This window comes from Aspergillus homomorphus (assembly GCF_003184865.1).
Source record: "Aspergillus homomorphus CBS 101889 unplaced genomic scaffold BO97scaffold_85, whole genome shotgun sequence".
Taxonomy (NCBI): Eukaryota; Fungi; Ascomycota; class Eurotiomycetes; order Eurotiales; family Aspergillaceae; genus Aspergillus; species Aspergillus homomorphus.
In genome coordinates this window covers 34,877-57,756 of record NW_020291971.1, presented here as the reverse complement: position 1 = coordinate 57,756, position 22,880 = coordinate 34,877, and the positions used below count along the sequence as shown (strand labels likewise).

Sequence of the window (22,880 nt, the reverse complement as noted above, 5' to 3'; positions counted from 1 at the left end):
AGGCCGGTGTCTTTAGGAGACAGCAACGCTTACGCACATATGTACGTGCATGCTGTTACTTCCGTTGACTTCCCCTGCAAGCCAAGAGCGTATAGTGCCACTAGGCAAAGATCATAATCTAAGCTTCACTAATTGACTGTGTACCCGTCTCCAGCGATGTCTCTGTAGAGAAATTGGCTCTATTTTCATCTATACTCCTGTCCCGGCCAGCCGCGTGGTCGGGCCTGTGGGCCCGGGCAGTCGGATTTAGATCCAAGCCTGTCAATATAGTCAAGCTCTCCCATCTAGTTTAAGTTTCTTTCTTGTTCTCAATCCCAGATCCCAACGACCTCTAGATTTTAAAGTGGGTTATGGCGGGCAACACTTACTGATGCTGGCTCCTCTAGATTTGTCTATGCCGCGAACCTACATTAGGGTTCTTCTGGTATTTCAAACAGCAGCATCAACATCACCGATCACGCAGCATCTTCAGCATGGTCTTAATAAGCTTTTGAAGCAAGTGCCTTGGCTATCTGGTCGAGTCTTTCCTAGCACATCGAACCAGCACAAGGCCTCTCTTGAGATCCGTTCCCATGAAGGCAATGCACCGACCTTGGTCGACAAGGGCTCGATAGCTGCGTCGTACGCGATCCTGTCTCCGCATGGGTTTTCAATGGAAACTATTCCATCCAAGGTCTGGCCAGTACCAAGCATTATTGACGACAATCTTTTCGCGACGGCGGCCCCAGTCTTCGCCGCCAGTCTCTTCCGCTTCGCCGACCGAGGCGTGGGCGTTTGTCTGCTTACACCACAATGCCGTCGATGCAGCCGGATTTTCCGAACTAGTACGACTGTGAGCTAGAAATGCTACCGAAACCCGGTATGAGGAGTACTTAAATGCACCTCAGCAGAGAGTTCAGCGACTATTCAAAGCACTATCATCGGATACACAAGAGATCTCATCCCTTTCGACTGGAGAGCTCCTGGCACTGCACCCCGAATACTCCAATCAACCACCCGCTCTCCCTCGGAATCCGCCCCATGCACATCATAACTCTGGACAATCTCAATTCACTAGATCAATGTCCTTAAAGAGGTGCTACGCAAGTAGACGACAAAGGCACCGACCACCAACGTCGTGATCTACGCCCTGCTCTGGACGAGCATCACCCGGGTGCGCACCCGCCGCCGGCACCACCCATCAGCCCTGGAAAGCAACGAACCGAGTCGACTGGTGACAGCCATCAACGACCGCCAACGCCTCTACCAGGGCTTTCCGGGCCCCGAACATCCCTATCTCGGTAACACCGTGGTCTAACCCTGGCACATTATCCGGTTGGAGCCCTGGCCAGCGCGGATGAGGATCCGGTCCGTGCACTCGCCACCATCTGTGACCGCATAGCGGAGTCGCAGTCGCCTGCCCGGGTCAACTCGCGGTACATCGCCGAGGCCTACGGTCTTGTCGACTTCATGGAGGACTATCGAAGGCTCTTTGTGGGCAGGGATATGTTCGGGTCGCGGGACCTGACTATCACCAATTGATCGGATCTCGACCTCTACGAGATGGACTTCGGGGGTATGCTTGGACGTCCCCAGTTCGTGAGACTCCCCTGCATGGAGGCGGACGGGATGGCTATTGTGTTGCCGCGCCGGAGGGCGGCGCGAGAGAAGGAATTGTCGGTAATGCTAGGATCTGGAGAGCGCCTGGCTTAGAATAAGACAGTTAATCAGTCCTTGGAAGAACCGTTAATGTACTCATAAGTCAATACAAGCAACGCTTGCCTCGACAAGCGAGGAGAGTCATTGGTACGGCTGGATCAACACAGGCAAATCAAGCTTGCGATGCAAGTGAGAGCATATCTCCGCGTAGGCCGGCTCATTCTCCGGGGTGATAACATCATGGTGCATGAGAAACTGGACTATCACCACCGCACTATTGGGCTTGAACCGCCCCGCCCTCAGAGCAACAAGCACCTCCTCGACCGTCCAGAGACTGAACCCCTGCACTTCGGAGTCTCGTGGCGTCGGGACGACGCCTGCGTCTAGTTCGAGTTGATACGTATACTCGACCTCAGGCTGCAGGAGACCGACCTCTCCCCCAGCGCTCCTCCCGCGGACATGGAAGTAGCTAAGATGACCCATAGACTTAACCCCTCCTCTAACCATATCCTCCGAGAGGGAAGCCTCCTCCCGTGCCTCACAGACGAGCGCTTCAATCGGCGTCATGCCCGCCACAAGCCCGCCCGCAGCCGTGCAGTCCAGCATACCAGGGTACGTCTGCTTCTGTGGCGACCTCGTAGCCACCCACACGCGCAGACAACTCGTCCCTTCGTCCCTCACATAACAGACCAGCTGCACCCCGTACGTCACGATCCCGAACAAGGCGCTGGCGCACCGCTCGACCTCCAGCACGACATTCCCGTCCGGCCCATACACCGGAAAGGGCTCTTCGCGCCACTGATCCAGCATCGAGATCACGGAGCGCTCGCGCGTGGCGGCCAGTGTTTCCGCGACTATGCGCGAGCGCACCGCAGCGGTCGCGGTCGCCGCCGTCGCTAGGGTCACGATACGTTCCGTGTGGTCGATCGTCCACCACCCTGACCATTGGATCTTCTCCACGGTTTCTCGGAGGATGTGGCCCAGTGTAGCACTGCAGCCGTTTACGCGGAAGGCGTAGCTGTTCTCTGTGGCTCGTGGGTGTGTGGTGGGTTGGCCGGGTTGGATGAAACTGTTTTGGATGTTAGTTTGGGAATTGCATTGAAGGATGGAGTAGGTTGGTGTGGTTACTTGTCGCATGCTTTGACTACTTCTAGAATGGTGCTTGACATGCTGTATTTTGCTTCTGTCTTTGGGGTTGTAAACTTGCCAAGATAGTCAATTCTAAGGGGAAAGTCCGTCGGGCCGCGGCAGAAGGGGCTTTATAGGGCCGCGTGTTTGGCGTCTCCACTCCCCAACCCCCGCAGCCAGAGAGAAATGAATAGGCAAAATCGATTCTCTTTCCACGCCTCAATCAGTATTTGTGCGAGGTGAAGATGTTTATGTCACCATTTCTCTATGACGAGGAGAGAATTATATTAGGGATTTCTCCGAGAGATTTCTCTAACCAAGACGGAAATGGGTTCCATTCCAGGACTTTCTCTTCTTGAATTAGTATTTTCAAGCTTAGCTAAAATTTTGGTTGACTGGAACAAGCTTTTCTGTAACAAAAAACGATGGTTAGTGTTGTGGCACGTCATGGAAGAGAATAAGCAAGGGATGAAAGTCAAGATTGAGTTCTTGGATGGAACAAGCGCTAGATATACCGTACTGCGTGCACGGCGGACTGTCTTTTATTCGTTCGGAGGTTCTTCTGCGCATGCATCGAATACATGTAACAGACTGATGCATGTCAGTGCGAGAAGACGCGCATGATTACTTGTTATGAAGAGCCAATCTTATCTCCTTGGTCTCTGTTACAAAGCGTCTTACAAACATTCCGTGCCACCCTTCATATCTCCGAAAAGCTTCTGCTAGCACTGGACCTCCAAGATGGCTTGCACTAGGGCCAGTCAGGGAATTATAGCGAGTGCCTGGACACAGACTGATCATTATTTCTTGCTAGCCGACGGCTCTCAGGCCCTAATTGTCGTGTTTGCTTTGCTGCACAAGTACAGCATCCCTTCTGACTGCATCAGGCACATGGGTTTCGGTGCTGTATATCCCTCCGATGGTCAGATCGGGTGTATAATGCGACTATGTTTCGATCATTTTAAGCTATAAACATGTGTACAGTATAGTATAATCTGTAGGGTGGTCGTTAACCTTACGCCGATGGCACTTTCCTCAAGCCAATGATGGCTCCGCTCACCCTTCCACCTTGGTGGTTCTATCCTCTCACACACATGCTTGGGTTTACTCGCGTTTTATCGCTCCATTAGACTCGAAATGTATCTCATTTGCTTCACTGGCGGTCTGGTTTGTCTTTATTACTCTTCATGTACATACGCCCCGTTACCAAAATCAGTAGGTGAGTGTTAACTTGCCCGGAGACGGCGTTTCGGCTCGGCGTAATCAAACGGGGCTATTGTGGCCTAGCTATGTCACCTCGCTGACAGTCACACAATGCAGTGCTAAGCTCAGTGCTGATTGAGGGTTGTTTCCAAGTCCGAGGAGGCCATATTCTCAAGCGTCGGCCTCTGGCTACACTACTCGTTACCGTGGCGGGCACCCTTTTGACGCCCTCAAACGCACTGCGCGCCCTGCGGAAATCCAAAGTCACGTTCAATCGCAGCATACTCAGGTATCCGGTGGCAAAAGTAGAACGTGTCAGGTTTACTCAGAAACGTTTGCGGATTTATCAGCTACAATGGCAGACACGGCAACCTCGTGCAAGCCTGTACCCATAGCTGTTGTGGGTATGGGCTGCAGATTTGCTGGGGGTGCAACCGATCCACAGAAACTGTGGAAATTGCTACAGCAAGGACGAAGCACTCGCTCTGAGATCCCAGCTTCGAGATTCAATGTCAACGGTAACTACCACCCCAATGGCGAACGATTAGGATCGGTTAGTATGAATGATAATCCTGAGTATTCCCACCCCCACAGCTGTTTGCTAAGCTATAGACGTCGATTGCTGGTAGATGCACGTCCGGGGTGGCCAATTTCTAGACGAAGATCCGGCTCTATTTGATGCCGGGTTCTTCAATATGACGGGTGAAGTTGCCAGTGTGTGTACAGTACTCATGCTTGGTGTTGACATCAAAACCAAAATAGGGCTAACATTGCGGCCCAGTGTATGGATCCTCGGCACCGACTGATACTCGAAGTGGTTTATGAAGCACTAGAGGCCGGTACGTGTTTGTTATTGAGGAAAACCCCTTTCTTTCCAGCGTTCGAAGCCGATTTAACAATCTCAACATCGCAGCTGGGATACCTCTCGAGGGTGTGGCTGGCTCGAATACAGCGGTCTTTGGGGGCGCCATGTATCAGGACTACACGGACTCACTTCATCGGAGCCCAGAAAGCCTTCCGCGATACATGTTCACAGGCACTGATAAAACAATGTTCGCGAATCGCGTCTCCCACTTCTATGATCTTCACGGGCCGAGTGTCACAGTCGACACCGCATGCTCCACCACTCTGACTGCAATGCATCTTGCTATTCAGAGCTTACGAGCGGGTGAATCTGCGATAGCTATCGTGGCCGGAGCAAACCTGCTCTTGAACTCGAATGCATTTATCACGCTATCCAATGTGAAGTTAGTGATTTGCGATCCCAGTTACCAAGGCGGCTCTGAAGCTAATCGTTTCGCGCTGAGACCAGTGTCCTATCGCCAGAGGGAATATCGTACTCGTTCGATCCGAGAGCTAATGGATATGGTCGAGGCGAAGGAGTGGCGGCCATTATCTTGAAGACTCTTCCCCATGCGCTGCGGGATGGGGACCCCATTCGTCTAGTCATCCGCGAAACCGCGCTCAACCAAAATGGCCGAAAGGTGCCCACCATCGGTGCCCCAAGCGACGAGGCGCAGGAGCACTTGATTCGAGAATGCTACCGAAAAGCCGGGCTGGACTCGAGAGAGACAGCGTACGTGGAGGCTCATGGAACGGGCACTCCGACCGGCGACCCACTCGAGCTAGCAGCCATCGCAGCTGTATTCAGTCGAGCCCAGCAACCTCTGCTTGTTGGCTGCATGAAAGCTAATATTGGACACACTGAAGGTGCCAGCGGTCTGGCAAGTGTGATTAAGGTAGCTTTGGCGCTGGAAAAGCGGATTGTACCACCCAACGCAACGTTCCTGAAACCGAACATGGCGTGGCTGAAGGATAAAAACATCCAGGTAATGTTCTCCGACCTCCCCAACTTCCAGCCTCTCTAGGCTTGAGCTCTCGGCTCATTCATCGCAAAACTTGAAGATTGTATCAAAATGTCAAACATGGCCTCCGGTAGATGGAATTTGTCGTGCATCAATCAATAACTATGGATTTGGAGGTGCAAATGCTCATGCAATTGTGGAGCGTTATGAAACCATGAGCAAGCCTTCGCTGAGGGAGGGAAACAGTTCCGTTCAGCCTCATGGCAGCCAGGCGGAGGCCGAGCAGCAGGGCCGGATATATGTATTGAGTGCCAAGGATGAGCACAGTTGCCGGAGGACGATATCGAGGCTGCGTGCCTATCTTTGCCAAGCCAGGCCGGTGGATGAGCAACAATTCCTTGCAGATATGGCGTACACCCTAGCTTCTCGTCGCTCCAAGTTCCCATGGAAGGCAGCTTGTGTGGCAGAGAGTCTGGCGACCCTTGCCTCCAATCTCGATAACGGAAGGACGCAACTTCGGAGATCAGCCGAGAAAGCGAGACTAGGTTGGGTTTTCACTGGCCAGGGAGCACAATGGTATGCAATGGGTCGAGAGTTGATTGATGCGTACCCTATTTTCAAGGAGAGTCTTGTCGAGGGCGATGACCACATCAAGAGCATGGGAGCGCGCTGGTCTATATTAGGTACATTCTGCGGAACTCAACATCCATGAGGGCACATGCTATGATACTGACTTGTTTATCATGACTCTAGATGAACTTCGCCGCGGTGAGCTTGAAAGTTGCGTGAGCGAGGCAGAGTTTACCCTGCCACTGTCCACGGCTATCCAGATTGCACTCGTTCGGCTTCTTTGGTCGTGGAATATACAACCCACAGCGATAACCAGTCACTCCAGCGGCGAGGCAGCTGCAGCCTTCGCGGCCGGTGCACTAACAGCCCGAGCCGCCATTGGGATGAGTTATCTTCGTGGCGCCTGCCTGCCAACGGGGCTATCGTCGGCGTCGAGAGTCAAGGGGGCCATGCTTGCTGTGGGGTTAGGTCGCCGTGAGGTTAGTGAGTATATCGCACAAGTGCGTGATGAAACGAACCACCTTGTTGTCGCATGCATCAATAGTCCGTCTAGCGTGACTGTATCAGGTGATTTGTCTGCGATTGCTCAATTGGAGAAGTTGTTAAATGCCGACCAAATATTTGCAAGACGAGTGAATATCACCCAAGCGTTCCACTCGGAGCACATGCGGCCGATGGCAGACCATATTCGGAATACCCTGGCAGAGCTTCTCGAGATGGACCCAATTGATACCAATAAGGCTCCTCGCGACGTCATTTATGCGTCTCCCCGAACTGGGAGACGCCTAGACAATCTGAACCATCTCCGGGACCCGGTGCACTGGATACAATGCATGCTCGAGCCTGTCGAATTTGAATCCGCATTTCGCGAGATGTGCTTCGACGGGAAACGCAAAATGCAAGAGGTCGACACAATAATCGAAATTGGTCCCCATGGGGCCCTAGGTGGTCCAATTAAGCAAATCATGCAGCAGCTACCAGAGCTCGCCGCGTTGCAAGTATCCTATCTCCCCTGTCTATCACGTAGAAAGAGCGCTTTGAGCACCATGCACCATCTCGCTCTGGGGCTCTGGCAGGATGGCTATACCATCGATCTGAATGCGGTTAATTTTCCACGGGGGAAGGAAGCAGCCCTAGTCCAGGTACTGTATGATCTGCCTACATATCCTTGGAACCACCAAACCAGGTACTGGAAAGAGCCGCGCATCAGTCGAGCTGCACGAGGGCGCAATCTTCCTGTGCATGAGCTAATTGGACTGAAAGAGCCCTTGTGTCCTCCATCTGCGCACTCGTGGCAAAATGTGCTTCGGGTCTCAGATGTGCCATGGATATGCGATCACGTCCTGGGCTCGCGCATCGTTTTCCCCGGCGCTGGATTCATCAGTATGGCTATTGACGGGCTCTCTCAGCTTCTCTCCCCTGGTCATGACAACGCCAGCTTAAGTTACATCTTGCATGATGTGGATCTGGCCCAGGCACTGATGCTACCCGCGGACGGTGACGAAGGGGTGGACTTGCGCTTAACCATACGTACAGCCGATCATAGTAGTCTTGGATTGCGGGAATGGCACACTTTCTCGATCCACTCAATCACCGGTGAGAAGGATGATTGGACGGAGCACTGTACGGGACGAATTCGCATGGAGGTCGATCATGATGCCCGCCGCGGTTCGTCGATTCGACGAACACCGCCACCATGGAGCCGAAAGACAACACCGCAAGATTTCTGGGCTTCCCTGCACTCGAATGGAATCTGTCTCGGGCCCTTCTTCCAGAATATTGTGCGCATTGAACGCGATGAACAGACATCGTGGTGCACTTTGTCCGTTGCCGACACGGCGGCTGCTATGCCACACGCTCATCAAAGCCGGCACGTTGTGCATCCAACCACATTAGACTCAGCTTTCCAGGCTGCTATCACTATACTTCCGTTTGCTGGGACACGTATGCAAGCCGCCATGATACCCAATCGTGTGGACTGCGTGAAGATACACGCCCGTCTCGCCAGTTTTGGGGCAGGGGATAAGCTGCGCGCGGAGGCCAAGATGAAGGATCAAGGGCCAAGTTTACTTACAGCTAATGTGGCCGTGTTTTCTGAGACAGATACGGGCGCAGGGGCTTTGATCGAGCTTGAAGGGCTTACATTTCAGTCGTTGGGGGCTAGTCTTGACGGGTATAGGCAAGGCCCAATCCAACACAAGAGCTCTTGTAGCTCATGGCATTGGGCTCCCGACATTAGCTTGGTCAATTTAACATGGCTGGAAAAGACTCTAAATTCTGACATTCATACTCAAGAGATTGAACTTCAGCTGGACCTTCGACGGTGCGCGGTACACTTCATTCGAGACGCAGTGGAAACTCTAACATCGGAGAATATCATGAAGATGAGTCGTCACTTCAAGAAATACTATAGCTGGATGCAAGTCCAGTTAGCTTGCGCTGCCAGTACAGAGCTAGGGCAAGACAGCGCGCACTGGATGCAAGATAATGAAGAGCAAAAACAAAGCCTCCGGTCCAGGGTTATTTCTGCAGGTATCAGCGGGGAAATGCTCTGTCGGTTGGGTCCCAAGCTACCTGATATCCTGTGCGGTGACATTGAGCCTCTAGAGATGATGATGGATGGTCAGCTGCTGTCCAGATACTACCTGGAGGATTTCAGGATGGGTCGGTCTAATGCGCAGGCCAGTGAACTCGTGCGCCTATGCTGTCACAAAAACCCACGCTCTCGCATTCTAGAAATTGGCGGTGGAACTGGGGGGTGCACTCAACTCGTCGTGAACGCCTTGGGGAACACCAAGCCGGTAGACCACTACGATTTTACCGATGTGTCCGCTGGCTTCTTTGAAGCAGCTCGAAAGCGTTTCGCGGAATGGCAGGATGTGATGGAATTCCGCAAGTTAGACATCGAGCGTGACCCGGAAGCGCAAGGGTTTCAAGGCGGATCTTACGACGTGGTCTTGGCGTCTCAGGTTCTTCATGCCACGAGCAACATACGGCACACTCTGAACAATGTGCGGAAGCTGTTGAAGCCTGGCGGCAGGCTCATTCTGGTGGAAAGTACAAATGATCAGCTTGACTTCTTCTTCATTTTCGGTCTCTTACCCGGCTGGTGGCTCAGCGAAGAGCCAGAGCGGCAGTCTACCCCTTCCCTACCATCTGACTTATGGCGTAGTGTCTTAAGTGATACTGGGTTCAACGGGGTGGAGTTAGAATCCCGCAACTGCAACAGTGCCGAGTTCTATATGATCAGTACCATAATGACCACAGCCACCCCTGACACTCCCGCGTCTGTTACTGATGGCCGAGCTGAGGTGACTCTGGTTCATGCCGGCTCGCTTCCGCCAACAGTCTGGTTGCAAAACTTGCAGCTAAGTCTCAGGGGTAGGAGCAGTTCCCTAACCTCAATCCAGCCACTTCACAACATTTCTAATCTGGAGGGAAAGATTTGCGTATTTCTTGGGGAGGTGGAATACCCTTTGCTTGATCGCATAACCAACGACGATTTTACAGCCTTGACCTTCATGCTGCAGAACAGCAGGGGAGCTCTCTGGGTCTCTCAGGGAGCAACAATGACGTCGTTGAATCCATGGAAGGCTCTGCACCTAGGGCTGCTACGCACGCTCAGGAATGAGAGTAACGGCAGGCGATTTGTTTCATTGGACCTCGATCCCTCGCGTAACCCATGGACGGCTGAGTCTTGCCATGCTATTGCAACTGTCGTCCATGCTTCATTTTTCTACGGCGCTCGGGAGAAGGACTTTGAGTTTGCACAGCGGGATGGTTTTATTCATGTACCTCGAGCGCTTCGCCACTTGAGCTTCAACCACGAGGGCGACGATGAAGATTCTATCGTTTTACGACCGTTCCAAGGTGATAGGTTTGCAGTCCAATTAAATGTGCAAACTCCAGGCCTCCTGGACTCCCTATACTTCAACCCTTGTACGGCGAACGCAGTTGATAGTACTGAACTATCAGGGGACTGGATTGAGGTCGAACCAAGAGCTTTCGGTATGAACTTTCGTGACATCATGGTTGCCATGGGCCAATTGAAGAAGAATCGAGTTATGGGATTTGAATGCGCTGGTGTGGTTACGAGACTCAGCAAAGCAGTAAGGGTGGGGGCACGAGGGCCAGCAGTGGGCGACCGTGTTTGCGCCCTCATGAAAGGACATTTTGCGTCGAGTGTGCGCACCGCCCGCACCAACGTCGTTCAAATCCCTGACTCCCTGAGCTTTGAACAGGCGGCTTCCATCCCACTGGCGTTCACAACAGCCTACATCTCTCTTTACACTGTTGCTCGGCTTCGACGAGGTGAAAAGGTCTTGATCCATGGAGGTGCTGGGGGTGTTGGGCAGGCAGCCATCATTCTTTCTCAACTGATTGAAGCTGAAATCTTCACCACCGCTGGAACTCAGGCAAAGCGTGAGTTTTTGATTGACAGATTCAAGCTCGAGCCCGACCATGTCTTCTCAAGCAGGGACTGCGGGTTTGTCGAGGGCATCAATGCTTGCACCAGCGGTAATGGAGTGGACGTGGTGCTCAACTCTCTTGCGGGGAGTCTTCTTCAGAATAGCTTTGACTGTTTGGCCAACTTTGGCCGGTTCGTGGAAATTGGCAAGAAGGACCTCGAACAAAATAGCCGACTGGATATGTCGACCTTTACGCGGAATGTCTCCTTTTCCTCGGTTGATATTCTTTACTGGCAGGAGGCCAGATCCCTTGAGATTTCTCGAGCATTGACGGAGGTTATTCGGCTCCTAGAACAGAGGAGAATAGAGATGATTGAACCTATTTCGGAGTACCCTATTTCGGCTATCGAGAAGGCATTTCGTACTATGCAGAGCGGCAAGCACGTCGGCAAGCTTGTGGTGGCGGTGACTGGAAAGGATATGGTCAGTGTTCGCCAGAGACGTGTGCCAATAGGTCTGAAGTGCGACGCATCCTACCTCATTGTCGGAGGGCTAGGTGCTATTGGAAGACGGATTTGCGAGTTGATGGTGGACCATGGAGCACGGTATTTGATTATCCTGTCCCGGAATGCTCACACGGATTCATTTGTAGCCAAACTCCAGGAGCGAGGATGTGTCGTCCGTCCACATTCATGCGATGTGGCTAACGAGAGTCAGCTCCAAGCAGTTTTACAAAAGTGTCGGGAGGATAACATGCCACCAGTTCGAGGCATTATTCAAGCTGCGATGGTGCTCAAGGACATGTTTGTCTCGCAGATGACAGCGGACGACTTTCACACTGCTCTCCGCCCCAAGGTACAGGGCAGTTGGAATTTGCATAAGGCTGTCTCTGATGTAGACTTTTTTGTTATGCTATCGTCTGTTGCTGGGGTTATGGGCAATGCAGGGCAAGCCAATTATGCCGCTGCGGGCACGTTTCAGGATGCGCTTGCACAGCACAGAATCTCTCAAGGAAAGCCTGCAGTCACAATCGACTTGGGACTAGTGAAATCTATTGGTGTTGCTGCAGAGAGTGGCCGGGCACTTACGGAGCGACTGGTTCGAATCGGCCTCCAGCCTATGCATGAAGCGGAGGTTCTGGCTGTGCTCGAGCAGGCCCTATGCTCTTGTTTGATGTCTTCTTGCTCGCGCTCTACTCCATCTGCACCTACCCCGCCCGCCGTCATAGTTACTGGTATCAACACGGATTCTGGGGCTCACTGGGAACATGTCGAGTGGATGCAAGATGCACGCTTCGCGGGGCTCAGATACAGGGATTCCCTGAAAAACGACTTATCTCCAACCCCCGCCAATGACGACAGTGTCCGCACTCGGTTGAGCCGGGTAGCCTCTCATCAAGAGGCCATCGATATTGTGGTGCAGGCTATGAGTCAAAAGCTAATGACCATGTTCGGTCTGGCTGACCAAGAGATGTCTGCCCAGCAAACCTTGGCGGGGATGGGTGTTGACTCGCTTGTCGCTATCGAGCTTCGTAACTGGTTCACCGCCCAGCTCAATGTAGATATTTCGGTCTTCCAGTTGACGAAGGGTCGAACCATTGCTGAGGTGGCGGAAATGGTGGTTGCGCTGTACAATAAGGACCCTAGCAAGGAGTGAGCAGCTCTGGGTTCAGACTAAATCTCTCTTGACCAGACTTTGCCATATTGGAAGGCACTCATTGTGCTTAGCTGCAATATGATTCATAAGCTCACCAAGTTCCATAGCCCCGAGATATATGTGATAACATGGGATATCTAAGTACAATTAGAGAATTCGGCCTACGTGACCAACTAGAGTCTTCAAATCGAATCTTTGTGATAGTGAAAAGGGGGGAAAGTCCTTGGATTTGTCTTTTAGGCGGTCCGTATAATTGCAGCTATTATGATTTTGTGCCGCGGTGAACATGACTTCAGATACACACCAGTTAAAGTAGTCCTGATGCATTCAGATCCAAACCAATCATCCCATTGTAGCATGTAGGTACCAGATCATTGACGATATGAGAATAACGTGATCCAGAGATACCTATTATTGATGTCTTGGCTATACAATGAGATTCGATAACTGTAGGAGGATGCCAGTTGCAGGTATTACCCTGTCAGGTGACTTCCAGTACTCTAAGCGGAGCAAGAGAAGAATAAATAGCTCTCGAGACCGGTTAATGACTAGTTTGCGTGCTGTGGCTTCAAGACTCGGGAAGAGCAATGCTCATAGACTCTTCCATCTACCCTGCCTCGCTGACATACTCATAATCTTACTGGGTGGTTCATATCTGGTACATCCGTTCAGCTGCTAGGTTGTGAGAAACCTGTAGGTGAGAGAAGGCATGGGATGCATAGTGCGCGGCGGCCAATACGTTTTATCAATTGCCACCTATAGCTCTAGAAGGCTATGCATTTTGTTTTCTCGGTTTCCTTGCATGTCTCTTTGTTGTTTGTGCTTTTTCTCCAGTCCATTCGAGAAGATTTATATGGCCGGGAATGGTGGGACACAAAATCCTCCAACTTGAATTCTATTCCAGCCGAATCTCTGTTCCTGAAATGCATGCAGTTAGGTAGTACTTAAGGTGCCAGTCACCCCATTTCAAGGACCTGTTTCGACAGTTAGGCCAAGAACAATCAAAGCGACAAAAAAAACATACAACAGCCGGGATTCGCTGGTGGTCACCCACCCAACTACTAACCGGCCGGCGTGTGGCTTGAGTACGGCTGAGCGGACGGGAAGCCCTATTTTCCACACCCTGTGGTCGTATGTGCTAAGCTAGAGGTTGTTATAGTACTTATTGTGGTGGTGTTACTTGGTACCTCTTCCCATGACTTGGGGTGTGGGCAACGGCTCCCGTCCGACTCAGAGACCTTGTTTTTTTGATCCTGCTGCAGCACTGCACTCATACTGTATATATATATTTACTAGATAAATAATAATAAATCCTAGATAAATACTTTATGCGATGTTTCAAAAATAATATTATTATTTATGATCTAAATCTCTATCAAAAGTATAGAAATCATGATATACTTCTTCTATAATATAGAAATAAATTATAATATAAAATAGGCCTGTTACTAGTAAAATATAAATCTAATATTGATATCTTATATTTTATCAGTTAATATATATAGCCCTGTGGTCATTTTGCACTGTATATACCCTGCCAGTATGGATATGGATACTATCCGGGTGACTAGACCGCAAGGAACGCGCGGAGAAGGTATTTATGACAAAACAGATGATTTAGTTTCATGAAGGCTCTATATATCTTGTCAAGCAGTTCCATCCGACTTCCCAGGAGCTAACTCGGAAAAAGGATCAAAATAACCTTTAGAAGGGGATTTCACCAAGCTAGATCTGATTTGGGCATTTATACCTGAGCTAGTAAAGGCTTGTGCTACGTAAGTGCACTAGGTAGTTAGCTCAAGGGGGTCGGTGTCTTCTAAGTTCCGTTGCCAAGAGCTTGGTGAAGGAGCCTCTGCCGCATCGGCATGAACCCGCAGTCCTACTTTACATGCGTTAAATTTCGCGACTGCTTGCTTCCTGAACATCCTCAAATCCCAGGTTTCGAGTCTTATTCTTGACTTCTGGCATCGCTCGAAACTAGGCAGCCGAGATTGGGCCAGAGCAGTGAATTTATATCAACCAGGCAAGTTCAAAATCTGGCTGAGCTTGGTCTTGTATCCACTGACGATTGGAACGTACTGTACTGCATTGAAACCCATACAGAACTTTTTCTGTCGTACAATATCTTTAGTCAGTGGAGGAAAGCTCGTCCGTTTGGCCAGATCTGCGGGTGGGAGTCGGAAGCGATCAGTGTCACTGCCATTCGTTGATGAGGCCGTATAAGGAAGGATGGTACGCAGTATCTATGATAATAACTTGGAATAATAATAGAAATATGTCTTTGTAAACAGGACACGCGCCCATTAGCAGCCCCAGCCCCTCTGGCCGCCACAAAAGGAACGCGCGTATTTTCCAATTTTGTTATTAGTGTGAAACTTGGAGCCTGGAGAGGGGTCCGCGCAGTAGGACTATATAAGCGAGCAGATTGGACAACTCGGCTTAATACCCCGTCTTATGATTGCAAATGAAGAAAAACAAACATCAAATCAGACTCAGCCCTGGTCTGAACAAATTGACAAATGACCTGTTATGGTTGGATGGTCAAAGCTGAACCAAAACTCAGAACTCAGGAGTACCAAAAGCATATCCACATTTATACCATAATCAGGTTAGCCTTATGCCGGAATATAGGGCCGGTCATATAATAACAACGTCAGCGCAGTGGTTATGACCTGAGAAATTGACTCAGACAAAGTGTGGGGGATAAAGGGGGGGACGTATGAATATATAAAGTCAAAGATAGTTGAATTGTGTAGTCTACAATAAGTATGCGTAGCTAGAGAAATCATTTCGGATAACGAGTAAATCCTGGGGGTTCCCATCCGTCAGTCTATGGAACGCGAGTAGGGATTTGACCTGGTCTCGTCAGTTTGATTTAACGGTACTATAAATGTACTACACAGTAAGAAGCCCTGAGTTAATTATAATCTTTCCAGCCTGGTACAGACAGAGACTAGCAGCCTTAACCCAAAGAATTAACTAGATAATTACAGATCTACTATACTATATCTCTCTACCCCGCAGAGAATATGTACTTTATTAATAATAACAGGGTACATCTTACAGGTGGACAGGAACAGTAGACTGGATTAATACTAGGAAAAGTGTTGCTAAGCTCTTCTAGATTATTATGCTGTATTAATAAGCAAAAGAAAAAATCACTTTATAGCATCGTTATAGCACCGCGATAGTTCAGCCTCGCGGACTAGCAGATCCTGCCTCCTAGGTAACCAACTAGGTTATTACTCCAGAATATGGAAAAAACTCGGGAGGCTGGAATGCGCAGTTTCTCTCAACCCATGTTGGAATGGGCTGTCCCTGGTCGTGCGGCATCCCCCCCCGTGTTCCCACCCCCTACCCACATTGATGGAAGCTGCAATGCCTTGGTCTGAGGAAACCCCCAGAGTAATCTCATTCTCTCGTAGTAAGTCTAAACCAACCCGCAATGTAGTGCAGGCTGAAGATAAGGTATAGTAGAATTATTAGATTTTAAGATATAAAATATTACTTTAATAGTTTGACTAGTTAATATATTTTTGAATATTCAAAAGTTTTTTATTTAAATATAGGAATTTGTTGATACTATAATTTATATCTATCTAATAAAAATTTCAGTTAATAAAATACACTTTATTCTTTTGATATAGGTTTTCTAATATATTTAGTAATAAAGTATAAATAGTAAGATATTGTACAATCTGAATATTTCTAAATTAAAATATTTGAAGAGTTATAATATAAAATATACATAATAATTGTATATTTTATTTAAATAGATAAATTTATATAATTAGAGCTACTTTTTAGTATCAATATAATAAAGATTAGAATATTAAATAACATGATAGATCTCAAAATATAACTATATATAATATTTTAATAATACTGAATTTGACAAGGTTATAATACAGCATACATGTAAGTATGTGTATAGCCGGACTGTCGATGTACATATACATACCGTATATACTGTACATCTGGGGTTCAGGTTCAAAGTAGAGAAGATCCGCCGGTCTCTTAGTGCTTATCTTCAGCCACGACGTAAAGGGGTGACGAGTGGCAACTTGACTAATAACGGGCTAGTTGTAACTCCTTCACAAAACCTAAATAAAAGAATATTGCGCCAATTGTTATCTGCTGGTCTCCGTCCGTACTCCCCCGACCGGCCTGACCTGCTTCGTCCATTTCCAATTCTCCTTAGTCTCGTTTAGCAGCCCCGAATTGCTTGATTCCCCCGTTCTCCGGCCATCCCATAGCCTTCCTCTCTCTCTTTTTTTTTTTCTTTTTCTTTATCTCGCTGGCAAAACTACAGCCCTTAATCTAATTTTGTTGTCCTGTGCAGCTGAATTATCTCTCTTCTGTTTCCCACCAGGGACATGTAATATTGCTAGCCCTGTACTTGCTTTATTCTTTCATAGCCCCAATCACTCACTCAACAATCTCCCGCTTCCCACAATCAAGGATATCATCACAATGGGTTCTGGGATTATGAGGCCGAGTCCTGGCTGGGTGCAGCATCGAGTCACTACAGGGTTACGTGCAATTGTGGGACAGGCGTGTCGATATCCCATTCATACTCTGCTTGTCACTGCTCTGGCAGCTGCCACGACCTATCTTCATGTTTTGGAAGGAACCTATCGGGCTGCTAATGTAGGCCTGGGGTCCGAGATCGAGGCAGCTCCCTTAAATATCCAGTCTTTTCTCTGGGGCAGCCGCACTCTTCGCCTGGGAGCGACCAGCTCCTGGAGATGGCAGGTGGACCTGCCTCAGGCGTCTGGGTTTCACCAAGTATGATAGACTTCTTTCCCTCCATCGATCTAACAAATCATTCTTTGTGCTGACCAAACGGTGCTTGTACTGCTATCTATCAGGCGAACTCCCACTGGGCCCTTGTCACCCTTAATTTACCGGATGCTTCTGTCGCGAATAGTATTTCCCTTCTATCAGATTCGCTCGCCGAGTCTCTCGGTGCGGATCTAATTCCGCCTACTTCCAACTTCTTCACTTCCTCTGATGATGCCTCGTTGGCGTTTCGAGTTCCATACTTCCAACTAAGCGGCTTTCTCGAGGCTGTCGAATTCATAGCCTCGGAAAATGAAAATTATACATGGACAATTAGGTCTCCTCGTGGAGAAGGAAGTCCCATGTCACTAGGACGCTGGTTCAGAAGCTCGTGGCTCTCGTTCCTTCACCGTGCCAAACATGCAGGGACCGTCGACCTGGTGATTATTGGGCTCGGTTATCTAGCCATGAATCTAACCGTGGTCTCTCTCTTTCGGGCGATGCGTCATCTCGGGTCGAGGTTTTGGTTAGCAGCTTCGGTCCTACTCTCTGGCACATTCGCCTTTATACTTGGGCTTGGGATCACGACTGCCTGCGGCGTGCCCGTCGACATGGTCCTCCTATGGGAAGGTATCCCATTCCTGGTTTTGACTATAGGCTTCGAGAAGCCGATCCAATTTACTCGTACCGTTCTCGACTCGTCTAAAGAACTCCAGCGTAATGTGTTACAGCAGTCCGCTCCCAGTGGCAACAATGGGGATGACAACCGTCAGAGCCAATCGATTCCTAACACAATTCAACTCGCGGTTGATCGAGAAGGGTGGCATATTGTGCGGTCGTACCTACTGGAAATCGGCGCGTTGGTGATCGGAGCGGCACTCCGGCCGCAGGAAAGTCTCGGCCACTTCTGCTTCCTAGCTGTATGGACCCTGCTCGTTGATGCTATTCTTCTGTTCACCTTCTACGCCACGATTCTTTGCGTAAAAATAGAGGTGACGCGGATCCGGGGCCCCGGTGCGCTTCATCAAGCTGACGCGCAGCATGGCCCTCGAATCTTTGGGTACAAGGTCAAGCCTGCAAGCGTGGCCCGGTGGAAACTATTGATGGTGGGTAGCTTCGTGCTCTTTAACGTGCTCCAATTGTCATCTTTCTTTTATCGCATTATGGGAGGATTTATGACTCATGCCGCTCTGACCCCTACTCCTGTCAGTCCCTTCAAAGTAGCGGCAAACGGTCTGAACGATATTTACCTGTCAGCGCGCCGCGAGGGAGTAGATACGCGTGCGACAGTGCTAATGCCTGTTCGGTATGTCCTTGAATCATCTAAGCATGATGTATCAGCCACTAGACGCCCCGTATTTGATGGTGTGCTGGCTGGATTGGAAAGCCCGCTAGGCCGACTCTGTCTTATAGGCGCTCTGGTTATCAGCCTCATCCTCAACAATCATTTGATCCAGGCCGCCCGTTGGTATGCTTTGCCCCGAGCCGAGAAAGAGTCAGCTGTCCTGGATAGCTCCTCTCCGGCTTTAGCACGCGCCCCCTCTGCCACTGAAATCATCTCTCGCAGTCCCGAAGTGACTGAGGCTCTGCTCAGATCGAACGAGGCAGAATCTTTGACCGACGACGAGCTGGTGGAGCTGTGCCTTCAGGGTAAAATCGCGGGGTACAGCTTGGAGAAGACATTGGAGAGCATAACAGCGGGATCGTCTAGCGCAGTGACTAGACTGGAAGCATTTACGCGCGCAGTGCGGATTCGCCGTGCCGCCGTCTCGAGGACGCCTTCCACGCAGGGCCTCAGCAGCGGCGTCGAAGAGTCGTTGCTCCCCTATCGCGGCTACAACTACGAGCTCGTGCACGGCGCTTGTTGTGAGAACGTGATCGGATACCTGCCTCTGCCCCTCGGTCTCGCGGGGCCCATGGTGATCGATGGGCAAGCGTACTTTATCCCGATGGCCACAACCGAGGGAGTGCTCGTTGCCAGCGCCAGCCGGGGCTGCAAGGCTATCAACGCTGGAGGCGGCGCGGTGACCATGCTCAAGGGCGATGGGATGACACGGGGGCCCTGCCTGGGGTTCCCCTCTGCTTCACGCGCCGCTGAAGCCCAGCGCTGGGTCGAGTCGTCCGTCGGCCATGAGGTGCTCACGACCGCATTCAACGCCACCAGCCGGTTCGCGCGCCTTCAGACCCTGACTGTAGCGCAGGCGGGCACCTACCTGTATATTCGATTCCGCACCACCACCGGCGACGCGATGGGTATGAACATGATCTCTAAGGGAGTCGAGAAGGCTCTCGAGGCGATGGCCCTGCAGGGCGGGTTCCCGGACATGCACACCATTACACTCTCAGGGAACTTCTGCGCCGACAAGAAGTCCGCCGCCCTTAACTGGATCGTAGGCCGCGGCAAATCGGTTATCGCCGAAGCAACGATCCCCGCCGACACCGTGCGGAAGATCCTGAAGACGGAGGTCGATGCGTTAGTCGAACTCAACACTGCTAAGAACCTCGTCGGCAGTGCCATGGCCGGTAGTATAGGTGGGTTCAACGCCCATGCCTCCAACCTCGTTCAGGCCGTGTTTCTAGCCACCGGCCAGGATCCTGCCCAGAATGTTGAGAGCAGTAGTTGCATCACGACCATGAAGAAGTAGGTTTTATTCATTCTTTTCCTCTTGTATCTTTGTGTGAGTGTGTGCTGACGGTGGATTGTTCTAGCATCAATGGAGACCTGCACATCGCCGTCTCAATGCCCTCGATGGAGGTCGGGACGATCGGCGGAGGCACCATCCTCGAGGCTCAAGGCTCGATGTTAGACCTGCTCGGGGTGCGCGGTGCGCACTCCACCGACCCTGGTGCCAATGCGCGCCGCCTGGCCCGGATTGTCGCCGCTGCAGTGCTGGCGGGCGAGTTAAGCACTTGCGCCGCTCTAGCGGCTGGTCACTTGGTCAATGCTCATATGCAGCACAACCGCAGTGCAGTGGCGTCAGCAAAAAAGTGAAGCCTCACAAATCTTGGGGGCCACTGTGTTGGGAAGGAGACGGCAGAGCCGCGCGGTGGTTTGAGGGAAGTCTGTTGTACATGGCGCCATCGATGTGTATACAGTATTGCATTGAACATTCTTGAACGCCGACAGATTGCGTAGAATTTATAGAGAGTCATCGATTTGTATCACCGGAACCAGGGTGCAGGTACAGTTACAGGTACAAAAAATGAGCAATGGTTAGGTTGGTTTCGGTTCCGCTTTTTCTACTGTTCCCTTTCATCCGGAAAGGTGTTTTTGCATTCTACACTTCATGTATCATGCTATAGATGACGAATAGGTCTAGTATTATCTTCGACATTGAAGGTTTGTCCAATGCCTACATGGTTGCATAATGCTTCGATGAAAAGGGCTCACGCGATTAGAATTATTTCCGTCCATTCAAGAAACAACCATAACCCATCAGCCAAGCGTCCTTATTTGCTGTCGAAGTAGTCCGGAGTTAGATACTACTAATCATGGGGAAAGTGGAAAGAAGTATTCCTTCCGAATATATTTATAACCCTGGGTTCTTGTCCTTCATACGTTGATAGTTAGCGCCGAAACTAAGGGCGGTGACTGGTAACTGGATCTACTTGAGCTGTTCTGTTAAAGTATGATCTTATAGTGTGATATAACATAATACAGTCTGGACAGTCTGGTACAGCCTAGTATAGGCTAGTATAGTCTAGTCTAGGGCTTCTTGTAAACACCGAAACTCACCGAGGGTTTCCAGCCCCGAGTCTCGCTCTTATACATACGGGACGGGCCGATAGCGCAAGGACCGGGGAAATCCAGCCAGCGATATGCCCATCGCCCGATCGCCCGATTGCTGCCGCCACTCCCCCCTCCCCCCAACCCCAAATTTCTGCCTAGATTGCGTGAGGTTGTGTTCAACTGTACCAAATTCATTGTCCCTTCCTGTTTGGACAAACAAGATGGTGGTCATCAGTGACGAAGATGCTCTCTCGGCTAGGGTCATCACGATGGAAACCGCCTTCTGGACTGCCGTGAAATCAGGGCAGATCCCCGGGGCGGTCATCATGGCTCGAGATTTCAGCGGTGTGGAAGGATCCTTGTATTGCTCGAGAGGCATTAATATTTTCTCCAACATGGAGATGCGCGATAGGCACTCTGAAGTATACGCGCTGCTTCGGGGCGCGGACTGTGGTCCGCGATGAGTGCAATCGGCTGCCCCCTTTCCAGCCCGCTACCCTCTGCCGGCTGGCGAGTGCTACCAAGCTGCTGACCACGATTATGGCGCTACAATGCGTGGAGCGCGGTCTCGTGACCTTGGATAGGACAGTGAATCGCCTGCTTCCGGACTTGAATGCAATAAAGGTGCTAGAACAGTTTAACGCTGTTGGTGGATTACGACGAAAGAAAGGAACGATTAAGAATGAGTTAATTGACTAAGGGAATACTGAAAGAGAAACTATCAGTAAGAAAGAGATAAGCCGGAGCAGGTTATATAATCTCTAATACCTTGTATTAATTAATATCAGATACTAAGTTATTAATACTATATGTCTTAATTCAATAGTCAAGAATTAACTATTTATTTTTTTACAGTAAATAAACTCCTTATAATTCTGCTATATATAGTATAGTAATAATTTGAATTAAATCTTACATATTTATACTAAGTTTTATAGAATGAATATTATATATATTATTCAAATTTGATATTATATTTCAAACTATAAACATAGTACTTTTAATTATAATACTTATCTTGATTAGGAATATAGAGATTATGTTATAACTTTTTAAAATATAAAAGTAGATTATTATAGTAAATAAATCTGTTACTAATAAAGTATAGATCTAATATTAATATATTATACTTCATTAATTAATATAAGTAATTTTATGGTTACCTTATATTATATATATCTAGTTAGTATTTAAGATTATAGGGAATGATGTTATCTTAGTGATTAGGCAGTGAGAGGTATAAGATAGCAGAATAATTGTTGACAAGGCAGATGATTTATTACATGAAGCTCTATACATCTTTGTCGGCACGAACTGAGTTACGTCAAACTATTTCATACAAGGATCGTGGTCAATGAAAAAAAGCAATTGGAGGGGAAGGAATTGAATAGCGGGAGAAGGAGAAGGTGAGAGATTAAGAGAATGAAAAGATATTAGTTAGTTATGCGAAGCGTGCTTACTCAAGCCGAGTACCTTTCGAGCAGCTACGGTCAGAAGACTTGTCGCATATCCGACTAGGAACATGACAATCAAGCAGAGTCTAAATCCTGTATTCTCTACGAAAAGCGATTTCAACCTCGTTCAAGCGAGTCGGGGATTGGCCGCTTACCTGATCTGTTACGTGCCCAGCAGAGCCTTCCAGGGCTCCAGCACCCCCGAGACCCTCTCCCCCCTTTTCCAATTCAAAAGGTTGGCGTTGTAGCCAAGCCTTTAGTGATTCTTCCAATTCTCAGATGTGTCTTTCATAATGATGGTAAGCTTATTAACTGTACTACCTTACGGCAAGAGAAATTGTCTTTCAGATGCGCCGCAACTCTAATCTGGTGGTCTGATCTTGCAGGTGGAAGATCCGAATTCAGGGCTAAGCTCCGCGGACTCCGCGGCTTCCGGCCCCGAAGCCAAACGGCGCCAAATATAAGATCAAATACAAATATTGTTTCATGTCAGTAGTCGTAGTCA

At 49.5% G+C, this 22,880-nt stretch overlaps 5 protein-coding genes across 5 annotated transcripts; 4 read left to right on the top strand and 1 right to left on the bottom strand.

Moving 5' to 3' along the window:
• Window positions 1–394: 394 nt before the first annotated feature.
• On the top strand, window positions 395–1,521 carry BO97DRAFT_429897 (uncharacterized protein; the record flags this gene model as incomplete). Its single annotated transcript, XM_025697403.1, has 3 exons — window positions 395–772; window positions 1,091–1,280; window positions 1,322–1,521. 3 exons carry the CDS (start codon window positions 395–397, stop codon window positions 1,519–1,521), a joined length of 768 nt encoding a protein of 255 aa, XP_025545989.1.
• A 258-nt stretch (window positions 1,522–1,779) lies between these two features.
• Window positions 1,780–2,846, bottom strand: BO97DRAFT_465656 (thiamine pyrophosphokinase-related protein; the record flags this gene model as incomplete). Its single annotated transcript, XM_025699554.1, has 2 exons — window positions 2,767–2,846; window positions 1,780–2,707 (listed from the first exon to the last, which is right to left on the bottom strand). Exons 1-2 carry the CDS (start codon window positions 2,805–2,807, stop codon window positions 1,780–1,782), a joined length of 969 nt encoding a protein of 322 aa, XP_025545988.1. The 5' UTR covers window positions 2,808–2,846.
• A 1,478-nt stretch (window positions 2,847–4,324) lies between these two features.
• BO97DRAFT_465653 (type I polyketide synthase) lies at window positions 4,325–12,409 on the top strand (the record flags this gene model as incomplete). Its single annotated transcript, XM_025699553.1, has 7 exons — window positions 4,325–4,522; window positions 4,599–4,685; window positions 4,751–4,808; window positions 4,883–5,216; window positions 5,282–5,798; window positions 5,875–6,457; window positions 6,528–12,409. The coding sequence occupies 7 exons, from the start codon at window positions 4,325–4,327 to the stop codon at window positions 12,407–12,409; spliced, it is 7,659 nt and encodes a 2,552-aa protein (XP_025545987.1).
• Window positions 12,410–16,606: 4,197 nt separating this feature from the next.
• Window positions 16,607–20,265, top strand: BO97DRAFT_401263 (3-hydroxy-3-methylglutaryl-coenzyme a reductase). Its single transcript, XM_025694332.1, has 3 exons — window positions 16,607–17,197; window positions 17,281–19,832; window positions 19,901–20,265. The coding sequence occupies exons 1-3, from the start codon at window positions 16,883–16,885 to the stop codon at window positions 20,181–20,183; spliced, it is 3,150 nt and encodes a 1,049-aa protein (XP_025545986.1). The 5' UTR covers window positions 16,607–16,882; the 3' UTR covers window positions 20,184–20,265.
• An 877-nt stretch (window positions 20,266–21,142) lies between these two features.
• On the top strand, window positions 21,143–21,620 carry BO97DRAFT_429892 (beta-lactamase/transpeptidase-like protein; the record flags this gene model as incomplete). Its single annotated transcript, XM_025697402.1, has 2 exons — window positions 21,143–21,266; window positions 21,334–21,620. 2 exons carry the CDS (start codon window positions 21,143–21,145, stop codon window positions 21,618–21,620), a joined length of 411 nt encoding a protein of 136 aa, XP_025545985.1.
• Between the last annotated feature and the right edge of the window lie 1,260 nt (window positions 21,621–22,880).

What these genes read in the sequence shown, in the direction of transcription:
- BO97DRAFT_401263 (XM_025694332.1), top strand. Translation starts at nt 16,883, where the DNA reads ATGGGTTCTGGGATTATGAGGCCGAGTCCTGGCTGGGTGCAGCATCGA. An exon ending in AGGCGTCTGGGTTTCACCAA is followed by an intron (nt 17,198 to 17,280) that starts GTATGATAGACT and finishes GCTATCTATCAG; the next exon opens with GCGAACTCCCACTGGGCCCT. An exon ending in TGCATCACGACCATGAAGAA is followed by an intron (nt 19,833 to 19,900) that starts GTAGGTTTTATT and finishes GGATTGTTCTAG; the next exon opens with CATCAATGGAGACCTGCACA.